Genomic DNA, 24,981 nt, shown 5'->3' with positions numbered 1-24,981 from the left:
AATTGAAAGTAATTTACAGTTATTTGTTTGAAGTAAACAAATACACGTGTTTCATACAAAATTTATCTTTTACAACAAATTTTTACACTCTAAAATGGATGTATGTATGAATGTCGTAAATTTAAGGTGATGGTGATGATTTGAAAGATTTTTTGAAGACCCTAGATATCTTTTGAATCCAAGCTTTCGAAGTTTCCCATGTAAAATCTGTTAATAAAATTCTGATTTTATTTGGAAAAATATTTTTTTTCACAATTTTAAATTAAAAATATTAAAATTGTTCTACATTTTTGTCCCTTATATATCTGGGTTCTTCAGGATTTTGATTTCAACAACCGCTAAATGAAGTAACAAAAAAAAAAGTAAATAAAATTCAAATAATATGTAATTAGTAAATATTCTTTCAATTATTTAAACAAAACTTTAAAAAAATTTAAAATTAAAAAAAAAAAAAAATTGTTCTAAAAGGTTAAGGTTACCCGAAACACATGTATTTATTTAAAACAAATAATACCAAAACCTCGAAATTTTTGTATATAAACTTAAAAATTACAACCAAACAGCATCAGTTAAGTTTTGAAATTTCAAAACCAAACAGTTCTAGAAAAAAAAAAAAAAAACTAAAAACATGAATAAATTCTTAATAGTTTTTTGTTTGGTTACTTTGACCGTCTCTGTGATAGCCACGGATTATTGTAGCGATAAAATTTGTTATAATGGTGACAAACATATTGCCTGTGATAATGATGGAGTAAGCAACAGAATTTTAATTATAAAAAAAAAATTAAGATTAAAAGCCTTTCTATTACAGAAATTCTATTCCACCTGTCCCGATGATGCCGAAAAGCGCGAAATGACTGAATCACTGAAAAAGTTAATCATCGAAGCACACAATGAAAAACGTAACATTGTTGCTGGTGGTAATGTTAAACATCTTAAGCCCGCTTGCCGTATGGCCACCATAGAATGGGATGATGAATTGGCTTCTTTGGCTGCACTTAATGTTTTACAATGTAAAATGAAACACGATAAATGTCACAATACTGATAAGTTCAAATATTCCGGACAAAATCTTGCCTCATTGGGTTTCACAAAAAGTCCTAATGATACTGCTATTATTCAAAAATCTATTAGATTATGGTATGAAGAGAAAAGCGATGTCTCACAATCCATTATTGATAAGTTTCCTAAGGGTTATAAGGGACCGTAAGTATAAATATTATTTATAATTTTAATTATTTTTACAAGTTCAATTAATATTTTAGAACTATTACCCATTTCACTGGTATGGTGGCGGATCGTAATACACGTGTGGGTTGTGCTGCCGCCACTTACACTGTTTCTGGCAAAAATAAAGCTTATTTGTTTGCTTGCAATTATGCCTCTATTAGTATGGTTGATTATGCTATCTACAAAAGCTGCGATACGCCTGCTGTTGACTGTCAGTCGGGCACTAATCCATCGTACGAAAATTTGTGCTCCTCTTCGGAATCATATAAGGTTAATACATTTCCTTAGATATGTTATTCTTACTTAGTACTAAATTTTTGTTATATAACTGCATTAATTTTGTTGAAATTTAAAATTTTTTTGTTCCTATTTTAAAATTCTTTAAATAAATTTATAACTTTTAATGAAATAGTTGTTTTCAATATCATATTACAAATTATATATGGTCTAGAATCTGTATTTAACAAGGATAATAGAAATGTATCTATAGTCGAGTCTATAGCATTGTTTATTATGAATACCTAGTCTAATTTATAGTTTAGACTCTAGACTATAGTCTCTTCTATAGTCTAGTCAATAGTTCAGTCTCTTGTTTAGTTTATAGTTTAGTCTAGACTATAGACTAGACTATAGATAAAACTATATACCAAACTATAAATACTATAGACTAGACTATGGACAAGACTATGAACTACACTATAGGCTATAGGTGATACTATAGACTACACTGTAGACTAAACTATATACTAGACTTGGCTATAGTCTAGTCTACAGTCTAGTCTATAGCCCAGTCTAGTTTATAGTTTAGTCTACAATCTAGTCTATAGTTTACCCTACAGTATCACCTATAGCCTATAGTCTAGCCTATAGTCTTGTCCATAGTCTAGTCTATAGTATCGCCAATAGACTTACATCTCTGGTAGAGTCTTTTGGCTCTTAAACATGTTTTCCTCAACAAGGCAATATTGTTATTCCACCAATAGTTTTTCTTTTTCCTGTTGTTTATAGTCTAGTCTATAGTCTAGTCTATAGTCCAGTCTATAGTCCAGTCTATAGTCTAGTCTATAGTCTAGTCTATAGTCTAGTCTATAGTCTAGTCTATAGTCTAGTCTATAGTCTAGTCTATAGTCTAGTCTATAGTCTAGTCTATAGTCTAGTCTATAGTCTAGTCTATAGTCTAGTCTATAGTCAAGTCTATAGTCTAGTCTATAGTCTAGTCTATAGTCTAGTCTATAGTCTAGTCTATAGTCTAGTCTATAGTCTAGTCTATAGTCTAGTCTATAGTCTAGTCTATAGTCTAGTCTATAGTCTAGTCTATAGTCTAGTCTATAGTCTAGTCTATAGTCTAGTCTATAGTTTAGTTTATAGTCTAGTCTACTAATATGCCAATTCACAGTGACTCGGCTAATTGTATGGATGACTTGGTGAAATTATTTGTCATTTTCAACCATTTTCAGATCGTCATACAGTACCAAATTTCACTTAATTTTTACATGGACGGGCATCCTTAAATCGTCCCAAAAAAGTGATTCAGAGCTGATTGATATATTTTTTTCGGGGATTTGGTTATACGTTGTTACAATAAAATATTACATATCTATAAAATTTCGTTTTTAAATTCCAAATAATGGATATATAGTTTTTATGGGGAATTTAGTTGTTTCAAGAACGTGTCTTCCCAGTTTTATAAGGTATTAAATATGGCAATATAAGAGATTTTTTTAGATTTTAGGACAAGATATCTTATAAACCTGGTGTGATAGAGGAATTCTGAGATTAGAATTTAACGATGCTAAATCCTTTAAAAATGTACACTTTAGTCTCTAAGTTTCGAATTTTAAAAAAATTTTGTTGGTCCGTAATATCTTATAATTGCGACCTGTAGTTTGATAAGAAGTTTTACTCGGACAGACAGTCTCACGAACATTATCCAAAGTTTCTACATTAAAGAACTTGAAAACAAATTATTAATTTTTTCTATATCAATATTCATTTATGTTAACCAAACATAATTTGTAACCTTGTAAGCTGCAGTGTTCCTGTTTAATGAAAAACATATTATTGGTTTACATTAATATAAAAATGTAAAATCAAAATATTTAAGGGTTAATAAACACTAAACAATAACAAAATCCAAAAAAGTGTAAATATTTATTTAATAGCTTATAACAAAATTTTGGAAAAAAATAAAGAATGTAAAAATTAGTTGTAAAAGGTTAAGGTTATATGAAACAGATGTTTTATTAAAAAAATAGTAGTAAATAAACCAAATTAAAGTATAAAAACTTCGAAAATTCAACCAAACAGCATCAGTTTAATTTTAAAACTTAAAAAATCGAAGATTAGACAAAAAACTAATAACATGAATAAGTTTTTAGCAGTTTTCTGTTTAGTGACTTTGGCTGGCTCTGTGTTAGCTAAGGAATATTGTAACAAAAACCTTTGCCATAATGGTAACAAACATATTGCCTGTGATAATGATGGAGTAAGTAAATTGATTTTAAATATATAAGAATGAGATTAATTTCTTATAAAAATCTTTATAGAAATTCCATTCCACTTGTCCTGATGATGCGGAAAAACGTGAAATGACCGAATCGCTGAAAAAGTTGATAGTCGAAGCACACAATGAGAAACGTAATATTGTTGCTGGTGGTGATGTTAAACATCTTAAGCCTGCCTGTCGTATGGCCACCATGGAATGGGATGATGAATTGGCTTCTTTGGCTGAATATAATGTTTTACAATGTAAAATGAATCACGATAAATGTCACAATACTGAAGACTTTAAATATTCAGGACAAAATCTTGGTGAAATGGGTTTTAGAGGCAATGCTAATGATACTGCTAACATACAAAAATCTATTGAAATGTGGTTTGAAGAGAAAAAGGATGTCAAACAATCGATTATAGATAAATATCCTAAGGGTTATAAGGGACCGTAAGTTGAAATTTTTATTGGATATAAGTTTAGTTACTTTTGACATAAAAATTTTATATTTTAGAAAAATTGGTCACTTCACTGTTATGATGGCTGATCGTAATATACGTGTGGGTTGTGCTGCTGCTACTTACTCTGTGTCGGGCAAAGATTATAAAAATTATTTGTTTGCTTGCAATTATGCTGCCACCAATATGATTGGTTTCGCCATCTATAAAAGCTGCGATAAGTCGGCTGATGATTGTAAATCTGGCACTAATCCAAACTATGAAAATTTGTGTTCCTCATCGGAATCTTATAATGTTAATAAATATCCTTAGATTTGTTATTTCTGGTATTTGGCACAAACTTTGTTATGCGAAGAATTGTAATTGTTGATATTTTGTAATTTTATTGTTAATTTTAAACAAATTTTTAATAAACTTGTTAATTAAAAAAAATTCTTTACAAATAGTATACTTTACGCTTTTATTAAATGCTGGTAGTTTACAATCTGTATTTCTAAATTTAGTAGCTTAACTGATTTTATAGTATATTGAAAATTCAGTACTATTTTACTTTTTTTTAGTATTTTTTGTCAACTTAAATATTTTTACTCATATTTATTTGTCCTTTAAAATGCAATTAGAAATTATATATTATGATCAAGTTTAATGATCAGAGTGACGATGACCATACGTTGCAGTGTCTGATAAGCCAGCTCTAGTTTGAATGCAAGTCAATTGGCTATTAAGTTGAGACTATAAAATAATCTGTATTCGTAGAACAGACTATAGAGTAGTCTCAACTATAGGCAATTCTATAGCCTCGACTATAGTATCGACTATAGACTATTCTATAGTCTTGACGATAGTCTATTTTGTAGTCTCCATATTCTATAGTCAAGACTATTGAACAGTCTATTGTCGACAGTACAGAACAGTCTATAGTCGAGACTACAGAACAGTCTATAGTCGAACCTATAGAACAGTCTATAGTCGAGACTATAGAACAGTCTATAGTCGAGACTATAGAACAGTCTATAGTCGGGACTATAGAACAGTCTATAGTCGAGACTATAGAACAGTCTATAGTCGAGACTATAGAACAGTCTATAGTCGAGACTATAGAACAGTCTATAGTCGAGACTATAGAACAGTCTATAGTCGAGACTATAGAACAGTCTATAGTCGAGACTATAGAACAGTCTATAGTCGAGACTATAGAACAGTTTATAGTCGAGACTATAGAACAGTCTATAGTCGAGACTATAGAACAGTCTATAGTCGAGACTATAGAACAGTCTATAGTCGAGACTATAGAACAGTCTATAGTCAAGACTATAGAACAGTCTATAGTCGAGACTATAGAACAGTCTATAGTCAAGACTATAGAACAGTCTATAGTCGAGACTATAGAACAATCTATAGTAGAGACTATAGACTATTCTGTATTCGAGGCTATAGTCTCCACTATATAGACTAGTCTATAGTCGAGATTATACAATAGTCAAGACTATAGAATAGTCTATAGCAAAGGCTATAGAAAATCTACAGTCTAGACTATAGAATAGCCTATAGTCAAGGCTATGTAATAGTCTATAGTATTGACTATAGAATAGTCTATAGTATTGACTATAGAATAGTCTATAGTCAAGACTATAGAATAGTCTATAGTCAACACTATAGAACAGTCTATAGTCGAGACTACAGAACAGTCTATAGTCGAGACTATAGAACAGTCTATAGTCGAGACTATAGAATAGTCTATAGTCAAGACTATAGAATAGTCTATAGACAAGACTATGTAATAGTCTATAGTCAAGACTATAGAATAGTCTATAGTCAAGGCTCTAGAATAGTCTATAGTCAAGACTATAGAATAGTCTATAGTCAAGACTATAGAATAGTCTATAGTAAAAACTATAGAATAGTCTATAGTCAATACTATAGAATAGTCTATAATGGATACAATAAAATAGTCGAGATTATAGAATAGTTTATAATCGAGACTCTAGAAGAGTCTATAGTCGAGACTATAGAGTAGTCTATATTCGAGACTATAGAATAGTCTATAGTCGAGACTATAGAATAGACTATAGTCGGGACTATTGAATAGTCTATAAGCGAGACTATAGAATAGTCTATAGTCGCGACTATAGAATAGCCTACAGGTGATGCTGTAGAATAGTCGCGACTATAGAATAGTCTGTAGTCGAGACCACTATAGAACATCCATAGACAAATCCACAGCTTCTTATATTTCTGTTAGAAATATAGTCATATTACCAGCAGTTGATAAAAATAATGATAACTCATTTATAATAATTTTTATTAATTCTTAAAAATTTTATTAAGCCTTTCATTAAAATTAATATTAAAATTACGAAATTTCAAACAATAATTAGCATAACAAATTTTCTGTCAATCAAACATAACAAATCTAAGGAAATTTATTAACATTATAAGATTCCGAAGTGGAGCACAAATTTTTGTAGTTTGGATTAGTGCCAGATTTACAATTAGCAGCAGGTTTATTGCAGCTTTTGTAGATGGAAAAACCAATCATATTAGTGGTAGCATAATTGCAAGCAAACAAATAGTTTTTATAATCTTTGCCCGAAACAGAGTAAATGGCAGCAGCACAACCCACACGTATATTACGATCAGCAACCATAACAGTGAAATGACCAATTTTTCTGAAATATTAAATTTTTATATGAAAACTAAATTTAATAGCCAATTAAAGTTTTAACTTACGGTCCCTTATATCCCTTAGGATATTTATCAATAAATGATTGTTTGACATCTTTTTTCTCCTCAAACCACATTTTAATAGATTTTTGTATGCTAGCAGTATCATTAACATTGCCTCTAAAACCAATTGCACCAAGATTTTGTCCCGAATATTTAAACTCCTGGGTATTGTGACATTTATCGTGTTTCATTTTACATTGTAAAACATTATATTCGGCCAAAGAAGCCAATTCATCATCCCATTCCATGGTGGCCATGCGACAGGCAGACTTAAGATGTTTAACATCACCACCAGCAACAATGTTACGTTTCTCATTGTGTTCTTCGACTATCATCTTTTTCAGTGTGTCAGTCATTTCACGTTTTTCGGCATCGTTGGGACAAGTGGAATAGAATTTCTGTAAATAAAAGATTTATTTATCTAATTTTTTTTATATGTATTCAAAATTAATTTACTTACACCATCATTATCACAGGCAATATGTTTGTTGCCATTAAAACAAAGATTTTTGTTACAATAATCCTTAGCTATCACAGAGCCAGCCAAAGTCACTAAACAAAATACTGCTAAGAACTTATTCATGTTTTTAGTTTTGTTTGTTTCTTTAAATTTTCAAATCTTAACTGATGCTGTTTGGTTGAATTTTTAAAGTTTATATACTTAAATTGGGAGTTTTAAATAAACACATGTGTTTCAAATAAATTTAACCTTTTACAACAAACTATTACATTGTACCTTTATTTTTATCAAAATTTTGTTTACTACTACTAAATAAATATTTACTACTATTTTGGATTTTGTTTTAGTTTCGTGTTTATTAACATCTAAAATAAAAAAAATATTTTTTAGTAAATAGAAATATGGAAGTTTACAAGGTTATAGGTTACCTAAATGAATGTTGAATTTAAAAAAAAATATTAATTACTTTTAATGTTCCTTAATATAGATACATACTTAAAATAATTTCTTCATATCGTTTTCCTTTGCTTCATATATTAATATTTGTTCTAAAAATTGGCTTACTAACATAAGAGGGCGTGGCACCTACTATTCAATGTGTACCAATCAGAATAATTTTCTCATTCGATTTTGCTGTCTGTCGGTCCAGGTAAACTTTGTAATAATTCAAATGAAATTTATTACAATATATTATATTGTGAAGGATCTACTCATAGACTTTTTGTAAGTAAATTTAGTGATGTCAGTCCGTCGCAACGTCTGTTCTCCGAAAAGTGCTGTGAAGCTTATAATAATGTTATATATGTATTTTTTATAAACCTTAATTATCGCTATGATGAGACTTCTCATACAGCAAATAACTCACGTTCACAATTTATTTATAAACATTAGAATTATGATAAAACTGCGCATAAATAAATTTTATATAAAAATAAATCCAGCAACAAAATTGTATGAGAAATGGCTCAATTTTGTCCCTATTCTCTATATAAAGCATCTTTAAGGAAATCTGTTTTTACAAATTTCACCTTCGTGAGAAGGGTATATATAAGTTAGTCATTCCGTTTGTAATTTCCTTATAGATAGCAGAGTCGATTAAGCTATGTCTGTCTGTTTGTCTATCTGTCTGTCTGTCTGTCTGTCCGTCTTTCTGCCAGTCTGTCTCTCCGTCTGTATGTTTGTTAAAATAAATTTTCTGAAGATCTCCGATATCTTCGGGATCCAAATCTTCAACAATTCTATCAGACATGCTTTCGAGAAGTTTCCTATTTAAAATCAGCAAAATCGGTTCATAAATATCGGAGATATGAGTAAAAATCCTACATAACCTCTCAAAAATTTATCAAAAATTTAGATTTTTGGTGTATGTTTAGACAAAAATAGTACATGTCACTTTTTCCTTCTTCAAAAGCTACATTTGGAATTTTCTATAATACTGAACCTAGAAAAATAAAATTAAGTATGTATAGCCTGGAGTATGTAAGAACATATAAACAGTTTCCTAAGTTAATAAAAATCCATAGGAAAATCCATTTTTGGTACTTTTTCATTCTATGAATACCCAGTAAAAACTTTCATTACCATGTAAGGGGTTAAAATAAAAAAAATTACTTACACAATAGCATTTTAAAGCATTATTTTAACACGATGATGCCATTGGAGGCAAGTACTTACCACAAACGATTACAAGTAATTAGAAAAAGTAGTCATTGCAAATCGCTTGAAAAACGTATACAGCTTCTATATCTTCATTGGCAAGATGACTAGTGAATTAGAAAGTAGTTATATAACTCATTATTAGTAAGACCTTATTAGATTACTTCTATGTAATCTAGACGATGTGTAGTAGTCATTGAGAAGTATGTTGTTAGGTAAATAATTACAACTGAAAACCATTACCAGTTTTTGCTGGGTATGTTTCTGTATGTGTGTACCAATGAATAACGAAAATGTTCCTTCTTGTAGATTCTCATTTACTCTTATATATTTTATTTATTCGTTTAATTTTATGAAAGAAAAATTACCAAAAGTAGACTGTTATAGATTTGCCAGACTCCTAGTCTGCGTATGAAAATTATAGAAAATTCATATGAAGAACCAAAAAGTACCAATAGGTTATAGTACAGATTTTCACTATATTTTTGTTTTTTTCAATAAAAGAGATACCAATTTATAGACGAAAAAGAATGCTACCTTTTATAGGTTGTAATGATGTGTATTTAATTTTATGTTTCTAGGTTCAATATTACAGAAAACAATAAAAAGTACCAAGTACAAAAAATAGTACCAAAAGAACGAAAAGTACCAAAAAGTTCCCTCATTTACATACATATATGCTCATTCAATCGGGACCAAGTATGTTCAAAATGTTGTAAATACGGCTTTTGTAAAAAGTACTATTCATTTATACAAAAGGGACGTTTTAAAAAGTACCACTTATTCATCCGAATCTGAGTTCCAAATAGCACACAATTTAGTGTACTTCTGAGGACTGTATTTATAAAAGCTTTGATTCTAGATCATATAAAATTATAAAATGATAATAATAATATTGAAATACAAAAACTATTTGTGATAATTTGTAAAAATTTTTTTAATGAACAATTTCAAATAAACTTTTCTTTAATAATTAGGAATTTATTAAACCATTTTTTAAAATAAACATAAAAACAAATTTTAAAATTTCAACAAAAATACATTCTACATTTATATAACAAAGTTGCTACCAATGAAGATGTAGCAGATCTAAGGAAATTTATTAACATTATATGATTCCGAAGAGGAACACAAATTTTCATAGGAAGAATTAGTGCCAGATTTACAATCAGCAGCAGGCTTATCGCAGCTTTTATAGATGGCATAATTAACCATATTGGTAGTGGCATAATTACAAGCTAATAAATAGGCTTTACTTTTGCCAGAAGCAGAATAAGTTGCAGCAGCACAACCCACACGTATATTACGATCAGCCATCATAACAGTGAAATGACCAATTTGTCTAAAATATTAAAAATTTTGTATATTAGAGACAATACAAATTACACATAAAATTTCAACTTACGGTCCCTTATAACCCTTAGGATATTTATCAATAAAGGATTGTTTGACATCACTTTTCTCCTCATACCATAATCGTATAGATTTTTCAATCAAAGCAGTGTCATTAGGACTTTTCGTGAAACCCAATGAGGCAAGATTTTGTCCGGAATATTTGAATTCATCGGTATTGTGACATTTATCATGTTTCATTTTACATTGTAAAACATTATATTCAGCCAAAGAAGCCAATTCATCATCCCATTCCATGGTGGCCATGCGACAAGCGGCCTTAAGATGTTTTTCACCACCACCAGCAATAATGTTGCGTTTCTCATTGTGTTCATCGACAATTAGCTTTTTTAGCGTTTCGCTTATTTCACGCTTTTCGGCATCGTCGGGACAATTTGAATGGAATTCCTAAAAAATATATAATATTTTAATTTATCATTATAATTGAATGGTAATCACTTACTCCATCGTTATCACAGGCTATATGGGTGTCGCCTTTATTGCAAATTTTTTTGCTACAATAATCTGTAGCTATGACAGTAGCAGCCAAAGTCACAAAACAAAAAATTGTTAAGAATTTATTCATGTTTTTTTTTAGAGAATTGTTTGATTTTCAGTTTTCAAAACTTAACTGATGCTGTTTGAATGAAATTTTGAAGTTTATATACTCAAAAGTCAAAGTGTTTTTTAAGATTATTTGTTTTAGATAAATACAAATGTTTCATGTAAATTTTTACCAAAAGAAGAATTACATTGAACCCGCTCTTTTCCAAGTTGGTTTAAACTATTAAATAAATATTTACTATTATTTTTTTTTAACAATTTTTAACATAATTTTTTAGTTTTTATTAATATCTGAATTAAAAATTTAAAAACTTCCCACCCATTGCGGAAATGTTGAGGTTATAGAGGTTATTGTTTGATTAAATTGAATCATCAATTCGTTGTTATCACGTAGTGATAGGGTCTAATATTGGTTATAATCCTAATGTACATAAGGACCTTTTCAGAATAAAGGATTAAATCGCATAAATCAATTCGAAATGCTGTTAAATTAATGATGACTTGTACTTACACAAGTAATTACTTATCAAAGACTACTACATACCTTATGCATTACTTTTAAGTGCTGTTATGATGACTTACATGTAATCACTTTCTGAGTCGATTAAGCCATGTCCGTCCGTCCGTCTGTCCGGCTGGATGTCCATGAAAACCTTTTGCGCAAGGTACAGGCAATTTCGCAATTTTCAAGATATTTTGATGAAATTTGAACCATACGTGTTTTCCGGCCCAACGACGAAGCCTATTGAAAATGGTTGAAATCGGTCCATTATTTCACCTAGCACCCATACCCCCCGAAAAGGGAGGAGGGTATCTCTACAAAAATCGGCAAAACTTAGTTTTATATACGTCCTAATAATACTACTGATTTTCGTAATTCGTACTTGGACTTTATTTGACCCTAGCCCCCATACAAAGTCCCTTTCAGAAAATGACTTGAAAGTCAATAATTCACTAATAATCACTAGTATCACGATGAAATCCAGCATACATAACTCTAATGTAAACGTAAAGCTAAAAATTATAAGGATAGGCCCATATTTACCCTTGCCCCCATATAACCCCTATTTTAGAAAATCACTTTTTTCAGCAAATTGTTAAAATATTTCGGAATTAAGGTAAACAACTTAAATACTTTGTTATTAAAAATAATCCACATTTTTAACATACTCAGTGGTGTAGGGTATCATATGGTCGGCCATGCCGGACTATACTTTCCTACTTGTTTTTTAATGTCTGTAATATTGAGACTAGAATCATAAAAACAAATTTATAGAGTTCTTTTAAAGGGGAGTTTTGGATATTGCAGATACATATATACACAGAGGGAAAAGGAAATATACACGCCTGGTACCAAATTGATACCAAAGAGTTTATAATTTTTCAATAACATCCGTTGTCAAAGTATATACATACGTACGACAGCACTATGTAATGTTGACAACGCAACAATTCATTGTCTTAATCTAAATTTTATACACATCCGTTGTCTAAATGTTAACAAACGTGGTAAGCTCACTATTGGCAACGAATTGTTTGTTTTATAGAAAATTTTTAAAAAATACTTTTTTTATAAAAATTGTTAAAAAATCGATCTTCTTATAGAACATTTTTAAAAATTTCCCGTTTTTATAGAAAATTTTGAAAAATTTTATTTTTGCATTTTCAAAAATTTTAAATTTTTTGTGAAAATTATCTTTTTATAGAAAATTTTTAAAAAGTTTTTTTTTTGTCTTTACAAATTTTCGAAAAGTTCTGTGGGTTAGTCGTTAGTGTTATAATCTGTTAGAACGGAGGTCGTGGTTTCGATTTCCACCAGAAGTCCTGGTAAAAGTGCGCACAACAGGAGCGGTTGACGTCCTCCTCCTCCTTCTTTTAAACTAACTAACTATAAACAAATTTTAGAAAACTTCTTATCAAAAACTTAGCTTTTGTTTAGAAAATTATTAAAAAATTACCTTTTTAAAGAAAATATTCGATTCGTTTTATTTTTATACAAAAAATTATACAAATTTCTTTTTTCATAAAAATTTTTCGACATTTTTTCGTTTTATATAAAATTTTTAAAAATTTTTTATAGATTATTTTTATAAAAGTTCTATTCTTTTATAAAACTAAAACTAAAATGGAAAAAATGTCTTTTTATAGAAATTTTACGCAAAATACTTCTTTTTTATATAAACATGAAAATAATTTATTAAAAATATTTAAAAAAATAACAAAAAACAATAATAAGTTTACAAGAACTCTTTAAAATAAAGTGTATAAAAAATTAACATAAACGAAATCTAAAACCACTGGTTAACATCATAAGATTCCTTAGGAGAACACAAATTTTTATAAGATTCATTAGTGCCAGATTCACAATCAGCAGCAGGTTTGTCACAACTTTTATAAATTGCAAAACCAATCATATTAGTGGTGGCATAATTGCAAGCCAATAAATAATTTTTATAATTTTCACCAGACACCGAATAAGTGGCAGCAGCACAACCCACACGTATATTACGATCAGCCATCATGACAGTGAAATGGCCAATGTCACTAAAAAAAAAGAATTAAACTTGAAATCACTAAAATAATAAACAATTTAAAAAACTTACGGTCCCGAATAATCGTTAGGATATTCATCAATAATTGACTGTGATACATGTTCTTTCTCTTCATACCACAAGTCTATAGATTGTAATATTCTTTCAGTTTGATTAATTTCACCTCTAAAACCCATTTCACCAAGATTTTGTCCAGAATATTTAAAATCATTGGTATTATGACAATCATCATGTTCCATTTTACATTTTAAAACATTAAATTCAGCTAAATAAGCTAATTCATCATCCCATTCTATGGTGGCCATTCTACAGGCTGGCTTAAGGGAATCATATTCACCCCCAGCAATAGTGTTACGTTTTTCATTGTGTTTATCGACAATAAGTTTTTGCAATGATTCATCAATTTCCATCATTTCAGCATCTTTAGGGCAAGAGGAAGAGAATTCCTAAAATGTTATTCAATAAAAAATTATCAAAATTTAGAAAATTTTAACATTTCAACTCACTTTTTTGCTATCACATGCTACATGAGTGGCTCCTTTGGCATTACAAATGTCTTCGGAACAATAATCCGTAGCGGTTATTGCGGTTCCTAAAGTAATAAGCGCAAGAATTGCTAGACAATTTTTCATGTTGGATTTTTTGGTTTAGATATGTGGTTAGTGTTTTAATTTTAAAGTTTAACTGATATTGAACCACTAAAATTTTGGGACTTATATACCATTTCCAAATTTTAATAATAAATCTTTGAAAAGTATTTCCTTCTTATTTTACAATACTTTTAAATTACATGGAAATTTTTACTTTACACTTGTAAATATTTATTTTTAATGGTACAATGGTATTAGACAGTTATTTCCGTTTTTCTATGAATAACAGTTTACCAATAACTTTATAAACTTAAAACTTCCGGTTTAATTAAATTACTGCGCTGTTCTAAAGTCTTTAATATAGTTATATCTATTTTCAAAAGTATCTATTACACAGTGAGACAAAATAAACGAAAATTGAAATACCTGGGAAGTGATACTATTTTTCTGAAAGGTGAATCGGAGTAGTACAAGAATATATTTTTGAAATTTGCCAAACACCTCCAAAATCTTTAGTTATGGGTAAAAAACCGGTTTTTCGTACCTTTAGGCACTTATAAGTCAGTAACTTAGTTAAATCTGGACCGATTTCAAGTTTCTCCACGGATTTAGAAAGCAGAAGCTGAGGCCTTTATAATGACATATATAACGTTTAAGTAACCTGGAGAGATATGTGTGAATTTCATCAGCAAACATATTTTTTATTTAAGTTTTGCACCGTTTTTCAAGTTTGGAGATGTTTTTTGAAAGTATTTTATATAGGAACCGTACTATTTATTAATTGATTAGAAAATCATGTCTATTCATGAGAAAAACTCAATTTTGTTTTTAAAAATCCGTTAGAAATTGACGACGTTATTGATCTTTTTCTTAACACAAAATTTTTCCAAAACTGATTTTCCGAAAGATGCTTTATATGGGGGATAGGGCTAAATATGGGCCAATCCTCTACAATTTGGTGGAAATATTTAGATTTATATAAAAGTTATTTATTCTGAATTTCATCGTGATATTGATGTAATTAAGAGAATTATGGAATTCAAGTCATTTTGTGAAGGAGGATTTGCATGGGCACTAGGGTCAAATAAGGTCCAAACAATACAAAAATCGTTATAAATGAGTTTGCTGTAATCTTTAGTATTTGACCTTAGTCCCCATACAAACCTTGTCCTCTTAATATTAATATCACGATGAAATTCAGCATAAATAACTTTAATATAAACATAAATCATTACACCAAATTTTTCAAGGATCGGCCTATATTTAACCCTATCCCCCATATAAAGCATCCTTCAGAAAATCAGTTTATGAACAATTTTGTATTAAGAAAAAGATCAATAACGTTGTCAATTTCTAACGGATTTTTAAAAACAAAGTTGAGTTTTTCTCATGAATAGACATGGGTTTCTAATCAATTAATAAATAGTACGGTTCCTATATAAAATACTTTCAAAAAACATCTCCAAACCTGAACAACGGTGCAAAACTTAAATAAAAAATATGTTTGCTGATGAAATTCACACATATCTCTCCAAGTTACTTAAACGTTATGTATGTCATTATAAAGGCCTCAGCTTCTGCTTTCTAAATCCGTGGAGAAACTTAAAATCGGTCCAGATTTAACTAAATTACTGACTTATATGTAAGTGCCTAAAGGTACGAAAAACCGGTTTTTTACCCATAACTCAAGATTTTGGAGGTGTTTGGCAAATTTCAAAAACATATTCTTGTTCTACTCGGATCCACCTTTCAGAAAACTAGTATCACTTCCCAGGTATTTATTTTTGTCGCATAGTGTTATTTGCGGAGTGAAAGTGATTTTTGTCAATGCTGGTTTCCTGTGATTGATCTAGATCGAAACTCACTGGACTTTTAAAACCACAGTGAGGTATAAAAGATATCTTAAATTTAATTGATACAAAACAATTATGGGTATTTAAATTACAAAAAAAAAAAAAAAAAATAAGTAAGAGTGTTAGATTCGGCCATGCCGAATTTTATATACCCACCATCAAATCATCCTTATTAATAAACTTTGATATTCTCAAAGCAATTTTCTCATTTAAATTTTATCATCATATGTCGTCATATTAATATGAACATCAGGGGAATTTTTTTTTTGTAAGAGTAGTTATATAAAGGGTAGAGTTAATTTGTACCGAATTTCATCGCTGTACTCGTATCTTTAATTAAGTAATGAGGTTTAAAGTAATTTTCTGAAGGAAAGCGATAATGCGGATTTGATCTGTTATCGACCGATTCTCTTCAAATTCAGTTTAAAAATTTCAGTTCCTATAAAACTACCGTAATTTGAAAGAACTTTTGAGCCATAGATGAGCGTTAAAGTTATTTTCTGATGTGAATATTATATAAGGGTGTATTATAGACCGATCTTTATAAACTTTTGTACATAAATTATGTTTCGTAATGTTTCGTTTCGCCTAAATCGTAATTTTAAGCAACTAATGAGAGTTAAAGTAATTTTACTGAAGTGGTCATTTATCGATCCATCTTCATCAAAGTCGGAAGGAAAATTTCGGTTCCCATAAAACTTGTTTATGTTGAATTTCATATATCTATACTGGGGATGGGGTCAATTTCATACAAATATTTTTATGTCAAATTTTTGAGCCAGTAATGAGCGTTAAAGTCATTTAATGGGGACCTTAATAGGGGACGTACGGTAGAGGCTCATACAAAATTTGTTTATGTGAAATTTCATCGCTGTAGTCGCATTTGAGCTTTACAGTCAGTAATGAGCGTTACAGTCATTTTCTGAGGGGGACCTTATATGGAGGAGGTACCATAAAATTTGATAAATAGTTTTCACTTGTTTATGTATAATTTCACTGCTGTAATCGCATTTTTGAGTCAGTAATGAGCGTTAAAGTCATTTTCTGAAGGGGATCTTATAGGGGGGAAGTGTCAATTACAGACTGATCCTCATAAAATTTTGTAGAGAGGTTTTGGATCATACGTTCTCAATTAAGGACCGATCCTTTTAATATTTGATATAGAGCTTTTGGCTAGCACAAAACTTGTTTATGTAGAATTTTACCGATGTACTCGCATTTTTAAGTCAGTAATGAGCGTTAAATTCATTTTCTGAAAGGGACTTTATATGGGGGGTAGGGTCAATTATGGACCCATCCTTATAAAATTGAAGAAAACAGTTTTAGTTCCCATAAAACTTTTTTATATCGAATTTTATTGCTTACAATGCTTCTTAAGGTCAGATATCAGCATTAAAGTCATTTTCTGAAGGGGACCTTATATGGAGGGTAGGGTCAATTATTTACCGATCCTTATAAAATTTTACAAAAAGATTTAACTTCCTATAAAATATGTATTCCTGTCGAATTTCAAGGCTATAGATGTTTTTTTCAGACAGTTATGAGCGTTAAAGTCATTTTCTGCAGGACACTTTATATGGGGGTTAGGGTCAATAATTGGCCTATCCTTATAAAATTTTACAAAGAGATTAAAGTTTCAATGAAACATGTTTGTACCGAATTTCACTGCTATTGATGCTTCTTTTAGCCAGTTATGAGCGATAAAGTCATTTTCTGAAGGGGGCCTTATATGGGGGCTAGTCGAAATCGTGGACCGATATTGCCCATTTCCAATACCAAACAAACTGCATCAACTAAAAGTATCTATCCAAAATTTCAGCTCGCCAGCTCCATTTGGACTCTATCGTGTTTTCAACATACAGACGGACAGATAGATGGACGGACATGGCTAGATCGTCTTAGAATCTAAAAAGGACCCAAAATATATATACTCTTATGGGTCTTAGACGAATATTTCAACGTGTTACAAACGGAATGACAAAAACAATAAATAAATGGGTATAAAAAATATTTCTAGCCCTTTTCGCACAAAAGACGTAACCGACAAAAACTAAATTTTACAGGAGAGCATTTTTTTTAATTATCTTCGAAGTAGAACATAGCATTACTCCAAAACTCCGTTAATAAATATTATTACATCTAAACTATGGGATGCAGTTTGTTTCGATTTTATAATGACGCTATATCCGATTTTTTTGTCGCTTACGTCTTTTTTGCCGAGACAAATTTTTATGATATAAACAATGTTGAGGCGGTTACGTCTAAATTCTCTGTCTAAAAAAATATTTTTTGGTGTATATCTTTATATAATTTGTATAAATCTGAAATTTAAGAGTGTAATAAATATTTTCTTATAAGATTTTAAGGTCATCTAGGGATGTCTGTATGTCAGTCTTTTTGTTGAAAACCGGATAGGTTCCGAACGTTATGAGCTAGAGTGATGAAATTCTCCAAAAATGCTTATTGATGACAAATATTGTTTTGTGTTATTAATGGGCAAAATCGGTTCTTGATTTCACTTAGCTCCCATACAAGTACCTCCCGGATTATAGTTGAAACATTAATAAATATGTTGTTTATGTAGCAATCGCTATAAAATTTTGCAGAAGTCGGTTATATATACCTGTAAATTATGTTGGGAAGTTTGACAAATGACAGGCAATATTTAACCCTAGCCTGCATATATGGACCCTGTAAGACAATGATTTTATGACCATAGCAGTCTTAAAAATATCAGTATAGCAACGAATGATGCTGTTTAGGATGGTTTTCTATGCCCCTCATACAGAAAATAAGTTTACAGTTAATAAATCTTTCAAAAATTAAGAAAGTATGATGAAATTCTACAAAAAAAAATTGTTTTCAAAACTAATCACGCGTTTAAATTCTATAGACCTCGGTCCACAATTGACCTAATCCCTCATTAAAGGCCGTATTCTGAAAATCACCCTCATGTCTACATTATTATCCATACATGGTAGTACAATTCGCCTTATATCGAATAAATAAGTAAATTCTGGGACTATTGATTCATTAAGAGTCCATATACAGGTCCGCCTTCCGAAATCCACAAATTTACAACCAAATATAAGAGTTGGTTAAATGGTAATAATATAAATGCACTGTAATTAGTAATTAGAATGAACTAAATTCATAAAAAGTTATAGAAAATTATAAATTTTAGCACATAAATTGCAATGGCATAGTGATAATTACATGAATTTATTACAATTATACTCAGATATGTGGCATTTCATTCAGAAACAAATTTAATACTTTAATTTTTCTATAAATTTAATATATTTTAAAAGAAAATTTAGACGTAACCGACACTTTGCTGTTAAAAAATTCATAAACAGAAAATTAATGTGTACTTACGTCTTTTTTCTTTTTCTTGTAAAGTTGAAACCATTGGGTCTATAGCTACGAAATTTTTAGAGATGATGCTAATGGACCTAAATTATCGATTTCTATAAAAAAACGAAAATCGAAAATCAAGTCGCTTACGTCCATTTTGCAAAAAGGGCTCGATTTCTAAAAATAGAATTTTTTTTTTTAAATTTCATAAGTGAATTTTTTTAAGATTTCTGTAAAAAAAGAAAAATTACTTAAAAAGAGTAATATTTTCTATAAAAAAATCGAAAATTGTCTATAAGAAAAGACATTTTATATGAAAAGATAAATTGAAACGGGTATTGTAAAATTGATATAATTCCATTAAATTTGTTACTAGTTTACTAAAAGATATCTAACACCAATAATAAGGTTTAATTTAGATTACAATACATGACTTAATTGAATTTAATACATGATCTCAATTAAAAAAGAATAACAAAATTTTATGTTACAAAGTTATAAAATATAGTCTATGTATTTTGGTAGGTCTTTTTGTTTATTCATTATCAAAATATAATAAATTGATATCATTAGAAACAAATAATTTAAAAAAATATAGCAAAAATAAACTAAACAATATTTATGTGCTATTTTTTAAATAACATTTTTTATCAAATATTATAAATTATGGAAATATTGCATACATACATATGTATGTATATGTACAATTTTAGTATCAATTAGTAGTAAAAATCAAAACATATAAAAAGAAAGTGTTTTTAAAAATTTGATATCAGTTGTCTTTGTTTGAAAACTACAAAACATGAGGAAATTTCTAATAGTTATTAGTCTTGCAGCTGTTATTGCCGCTATATCGGCTACCGATTATTGCTCCAGTACACTTTGCATAATAGGTCCACATATAGCCTGTGGACATAATGGAGTAAGATTACATTTTAAAAATTATAAATAAATTGTCTTATACATTCTGCATATATGTATCAATATTTGAATTTTATAGCAATTTTCTTCTAATTGCCCCCACGATGTTGCCATGGTTCCCATGACAGATTCTTTGAAACAATTGATTGTTGATGGTCACAATGCGAAACGTAATTTCATTGCTGGTGGTGGTGATGTTAATCACAAACCAGCTTGTCGCATGGCCACCATGCAATGGGATGATGAATTAGCTTATTTGGCCAGTTTGAATGTGAAACAATGTGATATGAAACATGACACCTGTCGCAACACTGACCAATTCCGATTTGCAGGACAAAATATTGCCTGGATCCCTTTCCGTGGTCCCATTGATAACGAGGCAAGATTTAACGAAGCCATTGAATTATGGTACTCTGAAGTGGCTAATTCTAAACAAGAATATATCGATTCATTCCCAGTGGAACAATTATAGTAAGTAGAATAAGATATTTTATATCTTGTCAGATTGTAATTCTCTTAAATATTTCAGTTCAATTGGCCACTTCACTGCTATGATGACTGATCGTAACATACGTGTGGGATGCGCAGCCACCACATATTATACTTCTTCTGAAAGTATTTTCAAAACATTCTTGGTGGCTTGCAACTATGCTTCTGGTAATCTGCCAAATGTCCCTATATATGTTAAATGTGATAGACCTGCTAAAGAATGTTCAACTGGCAATAATCCATCTTATCCTAACTTGTGTTCCGTCAATGAACATTTTGATGCTAATTATGGTTATAATTAATTTTGTGTAAAATTATTTTTTTAATTAAAGTTGTTTGTAAAATGTCATTTGTTTTTATTTTTCTTTTTGAAACAAATTAAAAAATAACATTAGAACCATTTTCTAAGTCGACTGACGCATGTCCATCTGCAATCAAACTACTGATCGCTATTTTAAACTCAAATTTGATATACAGTCCCCTATTACTATTCGCTAAAATAATGTTGGAATACCGTTCATAACTGACTGAAGTCGTCAAGACTATAGGCCAGACTATAGTCGACTATACGGCAGACTATAGTCAATACTATAATCCAGACTATAGACCAAATTATAGTCAAGACTATAGTCAAGATTATAGGCCAGTTTATAGTCAAGCATATTGTCAAGACTCTAGGCCAGTATAAAGAGAAAAATATAGTCAAGACTATAGCACACACTTTAGGCGATGCTATAGTTAAGACTATAATAGGCCATTTAGATAAAATTTAGTATTTAGATAAAATTCAATGTAAATAAGTTTTATAACAATTCGAATCATCATGAAAACCAAAATATGCTAATGTATTAAGTATTAAGTATTAAATATTAAGTATTAAGTATTAAGTATTAAGTATTAAGTATTAAGTATTAAGTATTAAGTATTAAGTATTAAGTATTAAGTATTAAGTATTAAGTATTAAGTATTAAGTATTAAGTATTAAGTATTAAGTATTAAGTATTAAGTATTAAGTATTAAGTATTAAGTATTAAGTATTAAGTATTAAGTATTAAGTATTAAGTATTAAGTATTAAGTATTAAGTATTAAGTATTAAGTATTAAGTATTAAGTATTAAGTATTAAGTATTAAGTATTAAGTATTAAGTATTAAGTATTAAGTATTAAGTATTAAGTATTAAGTATTAAGTATTAAGTATTAAGTATTAAGTATTAAGTATTAAGTATTAAGTATTAAGTATTAAGTATTAAGTATTAAGTATTAAGTATTAAGTATTAAGTATTAAGTATTAAGTATTAAGTATTAAGTATTAAGTATTAAGTATTAGTATTAAGTATTAAGTATTAAGTATTAAGTATTAAGTATTAAGTATTAAGTATTAAGTATTAAGTATTAAGTATTAAGTATTAAGTATTAAGTATTAAGTATTAAGTATTAAGTATTAAGTATTAAGTATTAAGTATTAAGTATTAAGTGTTAAGTATTAAGTATTAAGTATTAAATAATTTTCGATTTTGTTCATCACTTCTTCAGAAGTGAACTATACTTCTTTTTCGCTTCTTTGGAAGTTCTTTTTTTGCTGGAGTATTAAGTATTATTAATAAATAATTTCCGATTTTGTTTTAAGCATAAAAGCTTGTAAATATTTTTATTAATATTTTGATTAATAAATAATTTCCGATTTTGTTCATCACTTCTTCAGAAGTGAATTATACTTCTTTTTCCCTTCTTTGGAAGTTCTTCTTTTGCTGGAGTATTAAGTAGGAAATATTATTAATAAATAAGTTCCGATTTTGTTTTAAGCATAAAAGCTTGTAAATATTTTTTTACAATTGTACATAAACTTTTTAAAAAAGTTTTCCAGTAATGAATCTAGTTGAAAGCAATGGCGTTGATGGTGTTTCAAAAACATCTGTTAAATAATTTTTGAGAAATACTGAATAACAACAACAGAAATGAAAATATATGGAATATTTTTAAATTTATTAAGAAAATACATAATATTTATTTAATTACAAATTGTAAAAATTAAAACATAATTATATTTTACTATATATACTTGCGTATTTTTGTTAAACTATATCAGTTAAATTTTACATATTCAAACTTAAACAAGTTTTCTTAATTAAAAATCTAAAAAATGAATAAATTCCTAGCAATTTGTTGTATTGCGGTTTTATTCGACTTAGCCAAGGCTACGGATTATTGCTCGGACTCTATTTGTGATGGAAAAGAGGGAGCTCATATTGCTTGTGATCATGATGGAGTAAGTTTTTGTTATTATTTCTAGGTAAAGATTTTCTAATGGTTTGTTTAGGAATTTTCTTCCTCTTGCCCGGATGATGCTGAAATGGTTGAGATGACTAGTTCTCTGAAAGAACTTATTGTCGATGAGCATAATAAAAAACGTAATACTATAGCTGGTGGTGATGATGATTTTAAACCTGCCTGTCGCATGGCCACCATTGAATGGGATGATGAATTGGCCAAGTTAGCTGAATATAATGTTATGCAGTGTAAAATGAATCATGATGATTGTCACAATACTGAAGATTTCAAATATTCTGGACAAAATCTTGGTTCCATAGGCTTTTCGGATAGTAAAAATGATACTGAACAAATAACGAAATCAATTGATTTGTGGTTTGAGGAAAAGAAGGATGTTGATCAGTCGATTCTTGATGAATATCCTAGTGATTATTCTGGACCGTAAGTTGGCGGATAATTTACATATTAAGTGGGTTTTTAAATATTTTATTTTGTTTTAGTGATATTGGTCATTTTACCGTTATGATGGTTGATCGTAACATTCGTGTAGGTTGTGCTGCTGCTACTTATTCTAAGGACTCTCATAAGAACTATTTGTTGGCCTGTAACTATGCTTCTACTAATATGGTTGGTTTTTCCATTTATGAAAGTTGCGATAAGGCAGCTGATGATTGTGAATCTGGCACTAATTCATCATATGAAAATTTATGTTCCACTTCGGAATCTTATGATGTCAATAAGTTTCAGTAGATCGAAATTTTTTTGAATTTATTTGTTATGTTTCCTTTATTGGACATTTAAAGAATTGTTATTACGTTTTTAATCTATTGTTGCCTGTAATTTTAAAGATTTCTTTTAATTGTGTTATATATATTTTTTAAATAAATTGCATATTTTGTGTTAAAAAATGTTCCCTTTTTCTAATTTGAGAAAATTTTTGCTAAATTTTCTATATTTGAAATTTTTGAGGGAATTTTTAATTTTAAACATTAAGAGGGAAACTACAGTTAGTCTATAGTCCACACTATAGTTAGTCTATAGTTCAGACTATAGTTGGCCTATAGTTCAGACTATAGTTAGTATATAGTCCAGACTATAGTTAGTCTATAGTCCAGACTATAGTTTGTCTATAGTCCAGACTATAGTTAGTCTATAGTCCACACTATAGTTAGTCTATAGTCCAGACTATAGTTAGTCTATAGTCCAGACTATAGTTAGTATATAGTCCAGACTATAGTTAGTCTTTAGTCCAGACTATAGTTAGTCTATAGTCCAGATTATAGTTAGTCTATAGTCCAGACTATAGTTAGTCTGTAGTCCTGACTATAGTTAGTCTATAGTCCTGACTATAGTTAGTCTATAGTCCAGACTATAGTTAGTCTATAGTCCACACTATAGTTAGTCTATAGTTCAGACTATAGTAAGTCTAGAGACCAGACTATAGTTACGCTATAGTCCAAATTATATTTAGTCTATAGTCCAGACAATAGTTAGTGTATAGTCCAGACTATAGTTAATATATAGTCCAGACTATAGTTAGTCTATAGCCCTTACTATAGTTAGTCTATAGCCCTTACTATAGTTAGTATATAGTCCAGACTATAGTTAGTCTATAGTACTTACTATAATTAGTCTTTAGTCCAAACTATAGTTAGTCTATAGTCCAGACTGTAGTTAATCTATAGTCCAGACTATAGTTAGTCTTTAGTCCGCACTATAGTTAGTCTATAGTCCAGACTATAGTAAGTCTAGAGTCCAGACTATAGTTAGGCTATAGTCCAAATTATATTTAGTCTATAGTCCAGACTATAGTTAGTGTATAGTCCAGACTATAGTTAATATATAGTCCAGACTATAGTTAGTCTATAGCCCTTACTATAGTTAGTCTATAGTCCAGACTATAGTTAGTCTATAGCCCTTACTATAGTTAGTCTATAGTCAAGACTATAGTTAGTATATAGTCCAGACTATA

At 29.3% G+C, this 24,981-nt stretch overlaps 7 protein-coding genes across 7 annotated transcripts; 4 read left to right on the top strand and 3 right to left on the bottom strand.

The window, feature by feature from the left end:
* The first annotated feature begins 94 nt into the window (after positions 1-94).
* Positions 95-1,532, top strand: LOC119608372 (antigen 5 like allergen Cul n 1-like). Its single transcript, XM_037962767.1, has 4 exons — positions 95-104; positions 648-751; positions 812-1,206; positions 1,266-1,532. The coding sequence occupies exons 1-4, from the start codon at positions 95-97 to the stop codon at positions 1,516-1,518; spliced, it is 762 nt and encodes a 253-aa protein (XP_037818695.1). The 3' UTR covers positions 1,519-1,532.
* Positions 1,533-3,580: 2,048 nt separating this feature from the next.
* LOC119608371 (antigen 5 like allergen Cul n 1-like) lies at positions 3,581-4,491 on the top strand. Its single transcript, XM_037962766.1, has 3 exons — positions 3,581-3,715; positions 3,777-4,171; positions 4,236-4,491. The coding sequence occupies exons 1-3, from the start codon at positions 3,593-3,595 to the stop codon at positions 4,489-4,491; spliced, it is 774 nt and encodes a 257-aa protein (XP_037818694.1). The 5' UTR covers positions 3,581-3,592.
* Positions 4,492-6,592: 2,101 nt separating this feature from the next.
* LOC119608370 (antigen 5 like allergen Cul n 1-like) lies at positions 6,593-7,489 on the bottom strand. Its single transcript, XM_037962765.1, has 3 exons — positions 7,367-7,489; positions 6,910-7,304; positions 6,593-6,848 (listed from the first exon to the last, which is right to left on the bottom strand). The coding sequence occupies exons 1-3, from the start codon at positions 7,487-7,489 to the stop codon at positions 6,593-6,595; spliced, it is 774 nt and encodes a 257-aa protein (XP_037818693.1).
* A 2,622-nt stretch (positions 7,490-10,111) lies between these two features.
* Positions 10,112-11,000, bottom strand: LOC119608369 (antigen 5 like allergen Cul n 1-like). Its single transcript, XM_037962763.1, has 3 exons — positions 10,878-11,000; positions 10,428-10,822; positions 10,112-10,364 (listed from the first exon to the last, which is right to left on the bottom strand). Exons 1-3 carry the CDS (start codon positions 10,998-11,000, stop codon positions 10,112-10,114), a joined length of 771 nt encoding a protein of 256 aa, XP_037818691.1.
* A 2,266-nt stretch (positions 11,001-13,266) lies between these two features.
* LOC119608362 (antigen 5 like allergen Cul n 1-like) lies at positions 13,267-14,169 on the bottom strand. Its single transcript, XM_037962757.1, has 3 exons — positions 14,037-14,169; positions 13,582-13,976; positions 13,267-13,522 (listed from the first exon to the last, which is right to left on the bottom strand). Exons 1-3 carry the CDS (start codon positions 14,160-14,162, stop codon positions 13,267-13,269), a joined length of 777 nt encoding a protein of 258 aa, XP_037818685.1. The 5' UTR covers positions 14,163-14,169.
* Positions 14,170-20,104: 5,935 nt separating this feature from the next.
* Positions 20,105-21,087, top strand: LOC119608353 (antigen 5 like allergen Cul n 1-like). Its single transcript, XM_037962748.1, has 3 exons — positions 20,105-20,252; positions 20,331-20,722; positions 20,781-21,087. The coding sequence occupies exons 1-3, from the start codon at positions 20,133-20,135 to the stop codon at positions 21,040-21,042; spliced, it is 774 nt and encodes a 257-aa protein (XP_037818676.1). The 5' UTR covers positions 20,105-20,132; the 3' UTR covers positions 21,043-21,087.
* Positions 21,088-22,881: 1,794 nt separating this feature from the next.
* Positions 22,882-23,774, top strand: LOC119608368 (antigen 5 like allergen Cul n 1-like). The gene is made up of 3 exons (XM_037962762.1): positions 22,882-23,007; positions 23,059-23,450; positions 23,510-23,774. The coding sequence occupies exons 1-3, from the start codon at positions 22,882-22,884 to the stop codon at positions 23,757-23,759; spliced, it is 768 nt and encodes a 255-aa protein (XP_037818690.1). The 3' UTR covers positions 23,760-23,774.
* The last annotated feature ends 1,207 nt before the right edge of the window (positions 23,775-24,981 follow it).

The sequence above is a fragment of the Lucilia sericata genome, unplaced genomic scaffold (genome assembly GCF_015586225.1).
Source record: "Lucilia sericata isolate MDLA Ls3-8-SP2 unplaced genomic scaffold, ASM1558622v1 Contig000824F_arrow, whole genome shotgun sequence".
NCBI classification, from domain to species: domain Eukaryota; kingdom Metazoa; phylum Arthropoda; class Insecta; order Diptera; family Calliphoridae; genus Lucilia; species Lucilia sericata.
The sequence above is the reverse complement of the archived record's forward strand: the minus strand, read 5'-3'. Positions and strand labels throughout refer to the sequence as shown.

What these genes read in the sequence shown, in the direction of transcription:
- LOC119608372 (XM_037962767.1), top strand. An exon ending in TTGCCTGTGATAATGATGGA is followed by an intron (nt 752 to 811) that starts GTAAGCAACAGA and finishes TTTCTATTACAG; the next exon opens with AAATTCTATTCCACCTGTCC. An exon ending in CCTAAGGGTTATAAGGGACC is followed by an intron (nt 1,207 to 1,265) that starts GTAAGTATAAAT and finishes TTAATATTTTAG; the next exon opens with AACTATTACCCATTTCACTG.
- LOC119608371 (XM_037962766.1), top strand. Translation starts at nt 3,593, where the DNA reads ATGAATAAGTTTTTAGCAGTTTTCTGTTTAGTGACTTTGGCTGGCTCT. An exon ending in TTGCCTGTGATAATGATGGA is followed by an intron (nt 3,716 to 3,776) that starts GTAAGTAAATTG and finishes AAATCTTTATAG; the next exon opens with AAATTCCATTCCACTTGTCC. An exon ending in CCTAAGGGTTATAAGGGACC is followed by an intron (nt 4,172 to 4,235) that starts GTAAGTTGAAAT and finishes TTTATATTTTAG; the next exon opens with AAAAATTGGTCACTTCACTG.
- LOC119608370 (XM_037962765.1), bottom strand. Translation starts at nt 7,489, where the DNA reads ATGAATAAGTTCTTAGCAGTATTTTGTTTAGTGACTTTGGCTGGCTCT. An exon ending in TTGCCTGTGATAATGATGGT is followed by an intron (nt 7,305 to 7,366) that starts GTAAGTAAATTA and finishes TTTTATTTACAG; the next exon opens with AAATTCTATTCCACTTGTCC. An exon ending in CCTAAGGGATATAAGGGACC is followed by an intron (nt 6,849 to 6,909) that starts GTAAGTTAAAAC and finishes TTAATATTTCAG; the next exon opens with AAAAATTGGTCATTTCACTG.
- LOC119608369 (XM_037962763.1), bottom strand. Translation starts at nt 11,000, where the DNA reads ATGAATAAATTCTTAACAATTTTTTGTTTTGTGACTTTGGCTGCTACT. An exon ending in TAGCCTGTGATAACGATGGA is followed by an intron (nt 10,823 to 10,877) that starts GTAAGTGATTAC and finishes TATATTTTTTAG; the next exon opens with GAATTCCATTCAAATTGTCC. An exon ending in CCTAAGGGTTATAAGGGACC is followed by an intron (nt 10,365 to 10,427) that starts GTAAGTTGAAAT and finishes TTAATATTTTAG; the next exon opens with ACAAATTGGTCATTTCACTG.
- LOC119608362 (XM_037962757.1), bottom strand. Translation starts at nt 14,162, where the DNA reads ATGAAAAATTGTCTAGCAATTCTTGCGCTTATTACTTTAGGAACCGCA. An exon ending in TAGCATGTGATAGCAAAAAA is followed by an intron (nt 13,977 to 14,036) that starts GTGAGTTGAAAT and finishes ATAACATTTTAG; the next exon opens with GAATTCTCTTCCTCTTGCCC. An exon ending in CCTAACGATTATTCGGGACC is followed by an intron (nt 13,523 to 13,581) that starts GTAAGTTTTTTA and finishes CTTTTTTTTTAG; the next exon opens with TGACATTGGCCATTTCACTG.
- LOC119608353 (XM_037962748.1), top strand. Translation starts at nt 20,133, where the DNA reads ATGAGGAAATTTCTAATAGTTATTAGTCTTGCAGCTGTTATTGCCGCT. An exon ending in TAGCCTGTGGACATAATGGA is followed by an intron (nt 20,253 to 20,330) that starts GTAAGATTACAT and finishes TGAATTTTATAG; the next exon opens with CAATTTTCTTCTAATTGCCC. An exon ending in TTCCCAGTGGAACAATTATA is followed by an intron (nt 20,723 to 20,780) that starts GTAAGTAGAATA and finishes TAAATATTTCAG; the next exon opens with TTCAATTGGCCACTTCACTG.
- LOC119608368 (XM_037962762.1), top strand. Translation starts at nt 22,882, where the DNA reads ATGAATAAATTCCTAGCAATTTGTTGTATTGCGGTTTTATTCGACTTA. An exon ending in TTGCTTGTGATCATGATGGA is followed by an intron (nt 23,008 to 23,058) that starts GTAAGTTTTTGT and finishes TGGTTTGTTTAG; the next exon opens with GAATTTTCTTCCTCTTGCCC. An exon ending in CCTAGTGATTATTCTGGACC is followed by an intron (nt 23,451 to 23,509) that starts GTAAGTTGGCGG and finishes ATTTTGTTTTAG; the next exon opens with TGATATTGGTCATTTTACCG.